The sequence below is a fragment of the Rhyacophila brunnea genome, unplaced genomic scaffold (assembly GCF_057557595.1).
Source record: "Rhyacophila brunnea isolate RB1 unplaced genomic scaffold, BYU_Rbru_1.0 scaffold_21, whole genome shotgun sequence".
Classification (NCBI taxonomy): Eukaryota; Metazoa; Arthropoda; class Insecta; order Trichoptera; family Rhyacophilidae; genus Rhyacophila; species Rhyacophila brunnea.
The window spans coordinates 213,733-226,158 of NW_028232871.1; the positions used below are offsets into that span (position 1 = coordinate 213,733).

The 12,426-nt window shown below is 34.6% G+C and overlaps 2 protein-coding genes across 3 annotated transcripts in view; both read right to left on the bottom strand.

Moving 5' to 3' along the window:
• Positions 1-12,426, bottom strand: part of LOC147070576 (uncharacterized) — a 221,352-nt gene that overhangs the window by 34,094 nt on the left and 174,832 nt on the right. The gene's annotated exons all lie outside the window — the stretch shown is intronic.
• The window catches only part of LOC147070578 (fumarate hydratase, mitochondrial-like), a 29,213-nt gene continuing 23,761 nt past the window's right edge, over positions 6,975-12,426 (bottom strand). For both annotated transcript variants that reach the window (XM_085948884.1, XM_085948885.1), the window contains exons 8-9: positions 8,472-8,764; positions 6,975-7,317 (exon numbers count right to left, since the gene is read on the bottom strand). In XM_085948884.1, the coding sequence (XP_085805010.1) occupies positions 7,186-7,317; positions 8,472-8,764 (425 nt within the window). In that variant the 3' untranslated portion in view covers positions 6,975-7,185. The remainder of the gene's footprint in view (positions 7,318-8,471; positions 8,765-12,426) is intronic.

Below are 12,426 nucleotides of genomic sequence, written 5' to 3' on the forward strand. Positions count from 1 at the left end.
ACAACCGTCACATCACAAGCGTTATAGACATGACATTCTGCTCTTCAAGTTTTCTGGACACTGTTCACAGGTGGAGAGTAGAATCAAATGATAACCAACTCAGCGACCATAATCCTATTTCTTTCGAAATTTCCACAAAGATTTGGAATCCCACAGATCCGAAAACTGCCCTTTATAATACAAAAAAAGCGAACTGGGAAAATTTTTCGAAAGATATTAAAAATAAACTGACGGATATTAACGCTTCTGAAAACTATTTTTCTGAAGTGAGCAACTCGCTTGTGTTGGAAAAGAAAATAAACACATTGAGAATCGTGCAAAGCAAGTATACCAATCAGGAAACCTTTCAAAAGACAGCCCTGTCCTTGGTGGAACGCTGAACTCGATAAGCTCAAGAAAGACGCAATCAAATGTAAGCACAGACTTCAGAATTCAGGAAGACTCCGAAGAGAGACCAAAACGCTTCCGGAATATCTTGAAGCGAAACAAACTTATAAAGATGCAATTGCGAAAACCAAAATCGAGTCTTGGAAAAATTACTGCGCATCACAGACAAGAGAAACCGCTTGGTCTGCAATTCACAGAGTTCTGGTAAACCGAAAAAAGACCACTCCACCAGCGACGCTCAAAGATGGCGACAAGTATTTAGCTTCGGCTGAAGAATCCGCTCAGCGCCTATTGGAGAAGTTTTTCCCGGACGACACCATACAAAATGAAACCAACGAACAGATTAACATCAGACGTATGGCGGAAATTCTACCCTACACCCCAAACGACCCGATATTCACTGAAGAAGAGATCGATGATATAGTATCAAACATAAGTCCACATAAGGCACCCGGAGAAGATCACTTCACCGCCGACATTTGCCTTCATTTCTTCAATGTGGATAGGTCATTAGTATTGGGTATGTATAACGCATGTCTCAGAGTGAGCCACTTTCCAGCTTAATGGAAAATAGCGAGGGTTGTTGTCATTCCCAAGCCGGGAAAAGACGACCTTCAAGACATCAAGTCCTACAGACCGATCGGCCTCATTTCAGTATTTGGAAAAGTACTGGAAAAGCTGATGATAAATCGGATAAACTGGCATTTTCATCGAAAAGGTAAGTTGAGTCACAAGCAATATGGTTTTACGCCCCAGAAATCAACAGAAGACGCTCTGAACGCTTCAGTCAACAAAATCAGTACTGCGCTGCAAGACAAGAAGATGATCATAGCAATCTCGCTCGACATCAGAGGAGCCTTTGATAATGCTTGGTGGCCATTTCTAATGTGCCAGCTGAGAAGCAAGAAGTGCCCTCGGAACTTGTTTACGCTAGTGAAGAGCTATCATCAACAAAGGAAAGTCATACTGTCACATTTTGATGCCACGCTCCAGAAGGTTACGACCAAAGGATGCGTGCAGGGATCATCTTGCGGACCGAGCTTTTGGAATTACATCTTAGATGATGTACTTCAGGAGGACTTGGGCCCTGGAGTTGAACTGAGAGCATTTGCGGATAACTTGCTCTTGATTGCTACTGCCAACAATACGACAGAGCTTGCAAATATGACTGACAAGGCGTTGAAATTCATCACATCATGGGGCTCAAAAGCCAAACTACACTTTGCAGAAGACAAAACCAACGCGATGTATATTACCAGAAAGAAGGACCGACAACCAAACATTTACATGAACGGAGTTCAACTAAAATACGTGGATCACTTTAAGGTTCTCGGTCTCACCATAGATCGCCACCTTAACTGGTCCAAACACGTCGACAACATTTGTAAAAAGGCTGCAAGCATCACGAACAAATTGATCAGAGCCGCCAAACCCACATGGGGTGCGTCGCCGGGGGTTATGCAGCAAATATATTTAGGTGCTGTCGAGCCTCTGATAACGTACGCTTCCAGCGTGTGGGCGTAAGAAACTGAACTCCATTCAAAGACAAATTGCCATCAGATCTTGCAAAGGATACAGAATGATCTCTCTAGTATCTGCTCAGGTCTTGAGCGGCTTCATGCCACTTGACCTGAGGATCAGGCAGCTTGCAGAATCATATGAGGTAAAGAAGACTCTCACCCTGCAGGACTTGCCGCAAGACAGATTCTACCAGGGAACCGGAGACTTTTTCTCACTGCCTCATCCCGCGGAACGCAACCGGATTGACCATGGATACAATGATCAGACTCTGCCTGAGGCAACGCAGAATGAGCTGAGAATCTTCACTGATGGCAGTCTCTTGAACGGCAAAGTGGGTGCAGCATTTGTACCTTACGATTGCGTGAGAGAGTTGCCGTCGAGAAAGATCAAACTCGACGACATCTGCTCAGTGTTTCAGGCGGAACTCTTGGCGATCCGAGAAGCTTTAAGCTACGTTCTGAAGAAATCACCAAACAGATGGAAACAAATAACGATCTTGACAGACTGCAAATCAGGCGTCCATGCAATAACGGACCGAAATTCGGTCAATCCTATTGTCATGGACATTAAAACTGATATCCAGGAACTACGATGCAGAAAACAGAACGTGCACATCGGCTGGATAAGGGGTCACTGCGGAATCCTAGGAAATGAAAAAGCGGACGAAAAGGCTCGAGAGGCTACTCTTAAAAAGACGGCCCCAGATTTTGCCAAGTTTCCGCTCAGTTTTGCCAAAAGGAAAATAAAAAGCAGGACCCTTCAACTCTGGAATGATCGATATTTGAAAGAAACGACAGGAAAAATTACTAAAATGTTTTTCCCAACAATTTTCCATGCCTTTGATTTCAGGAGAATGCAGGAAGTTGGCTTTGAACTCACACAATTCCTCACGGGTCACGGTGGGTTCATGAGCTACCTGCATCGATTTAAGCTCTCCGAGATCGACAGCTGCCCGTGTGATGATATGACCCCTCAAGATGTCCCTCATCTTTTTATGCATTGCCCCATTTTCAGCTTCCAAAGACAGCAGCTGGAGGCGCGATGCAGGAGTCTAGATAAGGACCTATGCGACATCGGATCCGTGATAGTTCACAAGGAACTATCACGAAAGGTAGTATCATACATGATTAAAATAGTGCAGGATATTGGCAAAATAAACGAAGCCAGGACACAAAATGCCGAACACTCTTCAAGTGAAACGGAAGGCCTGGTGATCTCTGTCAACAGTCCGTCTTCTCCTGAAGAGTTTTCTGTGGTTTCCTCTTCACAAAAGCAAATGCGGAGAAGTTCCTGTTAAGACCCACAGTAGTATATCCCTCCTGATCCCAACACTATATAGTAAAAAAAAAAAAAAAAAGACTAATAAATAAAGAAAACTCCAATTGAAGATCTACAAACCTTGTACATAATAAGCAAGGTAAATAATAAATGCAACTCCCATATAATAACCTAACCTACCCTTGTAGAGCATCAAACTTTCGTCTATTGTCACGTCTCTCTCAGGTGTAATCGCAGAAGAAAACTTTTTGTTTAGATGTTCAATATTAGGCTATAACTTATTTAGTTTAGGGTTTGGATGAGTTGTGGCATCGTATGTTGAATTATCGGTGAAATGTATACAATGCTTCAATAAAACAAAACGTCTGCATGACATAATTTTGGTGTTATGATAATATCCTTCTTAGACCAGTACCATTCGCCTATGGGCTTATTTATAATTTCTTGCAGTATTTGAAGAGCAAAAAAAACAAAAATTTCTCCAATATCTGTAGGTTTCCAGTCCTTCAAACATGAACATCTTCTCCAAATTGCATTACTAAGGCATTGAGCTGCATATCGATTAGTCTCAGTCGTAATCAAGTCTAGGATTTCCGTATTCCGAAAATATTCGAAATAGTGTAAAATCGTTACCTCACCACCATCGTCAAAATGTAAATTTACACCAGGTGTATTGCTGAATGGAAATCTCGGAGGGAATGGTGCTGGATTTTCTATATTTATTTCAACGAAATCTCTAAATGGAACATCATCGTTTTCCGAACCACTATCATCGTCAGATGATTCCGAAAAATCACTTTCATTGTCCGATTCACTTATCAATACATCATCGTCACTATTATGATCTACACCTACACGAAACATTTTGGGCTAAAACGAAAATGAAGCTAAATAAGTATGAATAATATTATATATTTATTTTTTACGAACTTACGTCTAAAATGTGCTCAAAAATGACAAAAGTAACTAAATTCAAATTACACGCGACGTACCTAACACAAAAATTACTATGAATGAACAACTGAAGTCATTGACTAATCGTAATATACTCAGGCCCGCTCTGCCCAGTAATAAATAAAGCTTGTATTATGTCATATGACTCATATATCACTCACATATCAGTCAAAACAAATAATAAACTGCATGACAAGTTGAAATATGATCTTCCCAAATGTGGCTCACGATAAACATTCCTGGCAAGTTGAGAAAAAAACACCCGAGTGAGACTCGGGCTCATCAGTGTGCGAAGTAAATCCGCACCCGAGTCACGCTCGGGAAAAACAGTCAAGCGGTTAAAGATATGGTTTTATAAGAAAATAATGTTCAAGGGACTTTTTTTTCGCGAAAATTTCGAATTACGGCGAATTTCGAATTATCAGTGTTCTTACTAACGAGGTTTTACTGTAGTTACTAAAAATATTGTTTCAAATAGATTTTCAGCGACAAAAGATAAAGTGTCACAATGCCTTGTGAACAATGGTTATCACATACTGCTCACTGCTTCACTTCTGAGGGTCTCCGTAAAAGATATGAATAATTGAAGGCATATTTTTTTGCATATATTTATTTTGACAAAAAGTTATTTATTTACATTCAATAAAATTTATAAATAGGAATTCACTTTAACTATGCTCGCAAGAGTAATAATTGAAAATAATGATACATTCGATCCACTTTTATAACACAGAAAAAAATGAGAAATAAATACAAACAAAAGAAATTATCATTCTATGCCCGCGGTTAATTAAGACACTATAAAGCACATAACACATTTAAACCATAGATATAAAAATCTTAAAACATAATAATATGAATCTCATTTTCATTATATACATAATAATATTCACTTTTATAACAACGGTTCACTATCAAAAATACTGGAAGATGACTTTTTCAATTTTGTAGGCTTGTAATTATTTATTCAGCAAATCAATGCTAATAATTATTGTCTGAAGTATGGTATTTTTATAAGGTATAGTTTGAATTTTACGCTTCAGAACAAAGAATTAATGAGAACTGAAATACCTAACGGGTGTCGAGTAATAGGCAACCGACTTCGAGTGTGGAAGAAAATGGGATAAACTTAAACATGTGTCAAGAATATGTCATTCTAAGGTTCTCCTTCGTTCTGACAACTGCTTTCGGTTTATGCACTGACACTCATTCAATATTGGCGCATTTAAAGATTGCAACACACAACTATTGCACGTCTAAAGTGTGTGTTTCATTTTCGTAGGACACTCACTCATTCAAAACCCTGTTTCAAAATGTAGTGTATAAGCCTATCTGAATTCTATTTATTAACTGTTGTGTGTGAACAGTAAATTTATGATAGATTCAAAACAAAGGAAAAAAGTCTTTATTAAGTACACATGAGAAAATATTTTATTTTTAAGGGGGGACATGCTCGTCGAAGGTCAAAATTGAGTTTTTATTGTATATTCAAACCATGATCCTGGACACTCCTTAAACGTTGTAGATGATCTATTTATATAATTTTGAAGCCTTATTATCCTTTATAGTTATTTTAAACATTTGATGACTGCATGAAGTATTTTTGCTACATAAAATAGTATTCTTTTAAACCTCTCGCTCTAATGTTTTAGAATATAGTCATATTTCGGTACATAACTGTGCAGTGGTGTTAAGATTTTTTACATGTATTAATTTTTAAACGTATTTATAAAACCGTTAGCATAATTTATTACGAGATAATTTTTGTAAAATATTCACGATAAAAAATTATATTGATAATCTCTGTGATCCCAAATTTGACAAGAATTAGGCATTTTATTATTCAAAAAATCGGCAATATTAACACATTTCAAGATGATTCTAAATATATTTATTATAAGCTATGTCTTTGACCATTCAAGTGTGATAAACATCTTATGAATAATGATTGCTTTATAATAATTATTGACCTAAGAATAAGGTAGTGTTTTTTTGAAATACGCCATTTCTTTTGTCATTCCCCAGTGGTTAAGCTACAACATACGGCCGTAGCCATAAATTAACAAACTATAATTGAAGTAGGGAGTAAAATGATATTGACGCGCGTGTTTGAACATGTACCGTTTAAAAAAAAATTAAAAAAAAATCAGTTAGGTACATGTTCAAACACGCGCGTTAACATAATTTTACTCCCTACTTTAATTATAGTTTGTCATTTTATGGCTACGGCCGTATGTTGTAGCTTAACCACTAGGGAATGACAAAAGAAATGGCGTATTTCAAAAAAACACTACCTTATTCTTAGGTCAATAATTATTATAAAGCAATCATTATTCATAAGATGTTTATCACACTTGAATGGTCAAAGACATAGCTTATAATAAATATCTTTAGAATTATCTCCAAATGTGTTAATCTTGCCGATTTTTTGAATAATAAAATGCCTACCTCTTGTCAAATTTGGGATCACAGAGATTATCAAAATAATTTTTTATCGTGAATATTTTACAAAAATTATCTCGTAATAAATTATACTAATGGTTTTATAAATGCGTTTAAAAATTAATAAATGTAAAAAAATTTAACACCACTGCACAGTTCTGTACCGAAATATGACTATATTCTAAAACATTAGAGCGAGAGGTTTAAAAGAATACTATTTTATGTAACAAAAATACTTCATGCAGTCATCAAATGTTTAAAATAACTATAAAGGATAATAAGGCTTTAAAATTATATAAATAGATTATCTACAACGTTTAAGGAGTGTCCAGGATCATGGTTTGAAAATACAATAAAAACTCAATTTTGACCTTCGACGAGCATGTCCCCCCTTAAATAGATAAATAAATAAGATCATCTTATCTTACTACATACTCCTGTTTCCCTAACAATAATATGCGGACAGAAAATCAACAGTTAATCCCAGAAATACGTAAGACCATATTTTCTCTGAAGTTTTAAATAGCCATTGGCATAGAGTTGATAAGGAATTTGTGCAAAATCAATAAAACTGATTTATGTAATGTGATTGTTGCTCGGGGATTACTTGGGTCCCAGCATGTCTTCGGGGCGGACCCATTTGTCGAAGTCTTCTGAGGTGAGGTATTGTAGTTTCAGTGCGGCTTCCTTCAGGGTTGATCCATCTTTGTGGGCAGTCTTGGCGATCTTGGCAGCCTGAGTAATAAAAAAAATTGTTTTTATTGATATATTTCTTCCGGTTATAGTTCAGTCAAGATGAGTCAAGTCTTAAGATACAACACTATCTAATGGAAATATGTTCGCACCGTGACACAAGTAGCAGGGAACATATTATTTTAATCCAAAATACGACTTCTATAAACGTCGTGTCGTATTCCGTTACACAGTACAGCACGTCTATGGACGTACTGTCATATCACATCTCACAAAATACGACGTCTATAGACGTCGTGCCGGCGAATGTGATTTAAAAATAATGGAGTTCGATAGCAGGAGAGTTCAGATGTTTTATGAGAAATCGAGAGTCCATAATATATGATGTGGTGAGATAGGGAGGTTCAAAGTTCATTAAATAAAAACTTTAATTTATTTTTCTTCAGAATTTTAAGTTTAGTGCTAAATAAAAAACTAGTTACTTCCTAAAGATTTAAAACACCACTTAATACTAGCGTAATTTATTTTCATATGATAAGGCATAAAATATCTGAAAATTATTGACAAATGATAATTTATAAAATTGTTCCCTGTATTATCCTGTATCTAAAATCGCTTCCAAGGTTTGAACATATTTTTCTAAAATATATTATTCTAAAAAAAAGGTCAATAACCTTTATACATAGTATCATTTTTAAATGGTTTCGATCACAGAAACAAGGATACATACATCATTTTATTCTGTGCAGGGAACTGTTATACTAAATATAAGGAATTCAATCAACAGATGTCATAAACGGAAAATTTAAAAAAAATATTTAAAATACTGTACTTACTATTTTTAAAATCCAATATTTTATAATGGTTGGTAAGAATCCCTGTTAACTAATATATTATTCACCTGTAGCAAAGTTATTTATAATACATTTAATGCCAGAAATTTTCAATAGATGCCCAATATAGTGTAAAAAAACACTACCCTGTACCTGTTCTAACACGAGAATTTCTCATGTTTGGGCACCAATGAGTTAAAGAGTAATTATTGTATCTTAATCCATTCTGACATTTAATACTAAGCTGCCATAATATGTATTACTGTTGAAGACTTACCTAATGTTTAAATTAAAAACAAATAACAAACCTTCAACTGGCATCGTAATTTTGAACTAAATAATTGCATTTCCAAGCATTCTTACCTTGTCATAACCGATGTGTGGGTTGAGAGCTGTAACCAGCATAAGGGATTCGTGCATAATCTTGGCAATATTGGCTTCGTTTGCGACAATTCCATCAACACAGTTTGCGGTGAACGCATTGCAGCTGTCACCGAGAAGCCTTATGGAGCGGAGAACATTGGCGACAATCATCGGCTTGAATACGTTCAGTTCAAAGTGGCCATTGGAGCCTCCAATAGTGCACGCCACGTGGTTGCCCATCACTTGCGCGGCTACCATTGTTATTGCTTCACATTGAGTAGGGTTCACTTTTCCTGGAATATGAAATGGTAATATTAGAAATGTATACTGCATCGACACATCACATATTGCCTTGACCTAGAATAATACTTCTAACATATCGTCACCTCAATACTACAAATCGATAATTATGCTTTGGTCATAGGGAAAATGAAATTTAAACTTGACTTGATTAACATAAATCTAGGCTAAAATTACTATTAAAAAAATGGAAAATTGTGCACGTCTAATTAGGAACAATTAAATAATGTTCAACTGTATGGAAAAATATTGTAGAAATATTATTTCATTTATTTAATGCATTTATTAGTTCCCATTAACTTCTGACTTACCTAGTTTTATCATTTTGTAGAGAAGGAAATGTAGAATCACATTCAATAGCTATCTCAAAAACAGTGAAAATCAAGACAGTTATCTAGTTGTAGTATTGAGGTGACAATATATACAGTAAAACCTCGTTAGTAAGAACACTGATAATTCAAAATTCGCCGCAATTCGAAATTTTCGCGAAAAAAAAGTCCCTTGAACACTATTTTCATATAAAACCATACCTTTAATTCGAATTTCGTAATTTGAAATGATTTCAGAGTCCTGGCATATAAAAATATTCAATAAATCGTAATAAAGTACATAAGGTGCATTGGGGTAATTCCGAATATGGGTATATTCCGAAAGTTCAAAAATTCTACCAATCGAAGCGATATTTTCCTATTGGCAACATTTAGTCTAGACACCATGTTCATTGTGCTCGCCTCGACAGTCGTCGCTAGTCGCTAGTGGCAACAATGCGTGCATACCATCAAGTTTTTTCGGAGAAGTGTTTTTCGCACCATTTTTGCTGATTCGTAATTACCCCAACTTACATATCTCGGAATTCAGGTTAATTATTTGAATAAGTGATTGCTTTTACGATAGATTATCGTTTTTTACGAATTGTGAGAGGAACACAATGTCCTAGCTCTGTTTTTAATTTTTTTTCGGAAATACCCCTTTGGGGTTATTCCGATATATATTCATTCCGCAATAGCCCACTTAACTTTTTCATAGTAATTGGCAGTGCTTCTCAATCTGTAAAGATACTAAAATTATATCTAATTTAGATGTACATAATATACTTAATTAAATTAATATTAAAGTAAGTAAATTTAGCGTCGTCCTAATAAGAAGCTATCGCACGTCCTATTATATATAATCTTGGGTAAGTGCGGTAACACCAGCCTTCACTTAACAGCATAACTAGTGTATCTGACATCATGAGCGAATATAGCGATTCTGATATTATACATTATCTTGATTTTGAAGTATTGATGGATGAATACTCTGAAGATGATTTTAAAATATACATGGAAGAACCAAGGTCACAAAAAAAACAAAAGATGTGAAATATGGTGAAAGTTTAACTGACAAAAAGATGCTCACCAACAACGATTCAAATTCTCTCTGTACTAAGAGTAAAGGTGTTGGCAAAAAAAGTAAAGGTAAAGAAAATCAAGCGGATAAAACAGACAAAAAAAACGAAGAGAAAAGACACATTGAAAGAGATGACAAAGACAACGTTGATGTTTTTATAAATGGAAAAAAATATCACAACTAGAGAAGACTCAGAAGAAAAGGGCAATGATGAACAACTGCTACTAAAACTGAAAAATAATGATATAGTATACAAAACTCAAGAAAAAGACCCTCAATAAGAAGGAAAATTACAAATTAAATGATTCAGTGCTTGTCAGATATTCAATCAGAAAAAAATGGAGGTACTATATTGGGTTCATAGAAGAAATAATAAAACATGAGGAAACATACTTCTCTATCAACTTCTTAAAAACTATGAGACCACAGCAGTAGCTAACCTTTATTACGACCAAAAGAAAAGATAGTGACAAAGTTCCAGAGTCATTATAGTGAAGAAGATAGATATACAAAAAAAAGTGCTGATGAAAAAGAATATTACTTATGTAATGATAAAGATAGAATTTATTTTGACTGATTGCGTACCAAACCAATAGATCATTATTATGTATATGTGAGGCTTTCAGACCGTGTCTTAATCAATTCTGTTATATTTTTTTAACAGTGTAGCCCGCATTTTAGTTTTAGGTTTGCTAGCAGGAATAAAATTATAAGTTTATGCCATAAAAGTAGATGTAAATGATTAAAAAGACAAGTTCTGACTTTGATTTAACATTTTTAATGTTGACTAATTTAATTGTATGGGTATGAAGAAAGTTTATTTTGCTATGCAAAAAGCAGTAAGTAAACAAAAGACATCTTTATAAAAAATATTGTTCTATCAAGGTAGGCAAATAAGAATGTAGACTCAAATAAAATTCTATATATTCAAATAAATTCTTTGATTTTTCACGTCTTTATTTTATTGATTTAAGGTGGTAGGTACTTGTGTCATATTGAGATATTATTTGTCACTGGTGGGAACAAAACTGGTAGTGACAACCGGGAATAAACCTGCTCTGCTCCATCCCGTTCCACAATCCCTATAATCCTAAGTTATGAATTTTAAGTTAAGTTAAGTTAATTTTAAGTTATTAAGAAATGTTGAGAACCACTATCTTTTTTTGGGGTAATTCCGAACTAATAGTATCAAAAGTTAGGGATTATGGAAACTATTAACAAAATTGATGATATTTTGTGTTAGGAGTAATTACGGTCGAAAAAGAAAGGTAAACCTTCGGTCAAAGTGCAATAAAATCAACTTTGGAATAATTTCGGAATTACCCCAAGATAGTTCGTAATTTCCCCAATGCCGAAAAAAAATGACTCAATATTTCAAATTCTCAATTTAAAGAACCCAACTATATATTCAAGAATCTAATATATATTTATCATACATCTTTTCTTTAAGTACACAGGGGTAAAACAATAATGGCAGTAAATATAAAACACTTTGAATAATTCACCGAAATATATAACCTCTAGTCATCTCATAGAAATTCCTGTCGGAATTACCCCAATGCACCTTATATAATTAATATATATGAAGGGCAGGCGGAAAGAGAGATCACTGTCATTGTTAATGAAACCATTTTGTGAAGAATTTTGTAAGCTGATGGCATAGGTACTTAGAAAATTGTTCAAACACTGACCTCAGAAAGAAAACATTGAAATTCAAAAGAAAGATCATTATCACAAACATTTGACAAAGAATATTTATATTTAAGTATATAATTTTTTCTTTCTTACACAAAACTTTATATTTAACTAGAGTGAATTGTGATTGTAATTAATATTAAACTGACATGTCAAAACTTTTCATTTTGAGTTTAATAAATAACATAACAAGTAATTAAATTTTTTCAGTTAATCTCAAAACTGAATTAATGTGACATTGATCTTTCTTTCCGCCTACCCTTTATGTATGTTCCTGTTCTAATTAGAGTAAATTACAGGGGCCGTTAGATAAGTAAAGAAAGTTACATACAAATTGATGGCAACACTAATCACAATCACTGCTGACCTTTTAATTACCACATTTAAATAACATGTTAATTATCCAATAATGCTCCAGTCGGGGTGTTAGCACTAAATGAGTTAAAAAACATTTATTTTTAACTATTAACAAAACAAAAAAAATGTCTAGAATGTCCCATGAAAGATAGAGGTTGTGTGTTTGCTTTTCAACAAATAAATCAGTCATACGTACAATTTTACATTGAATGAA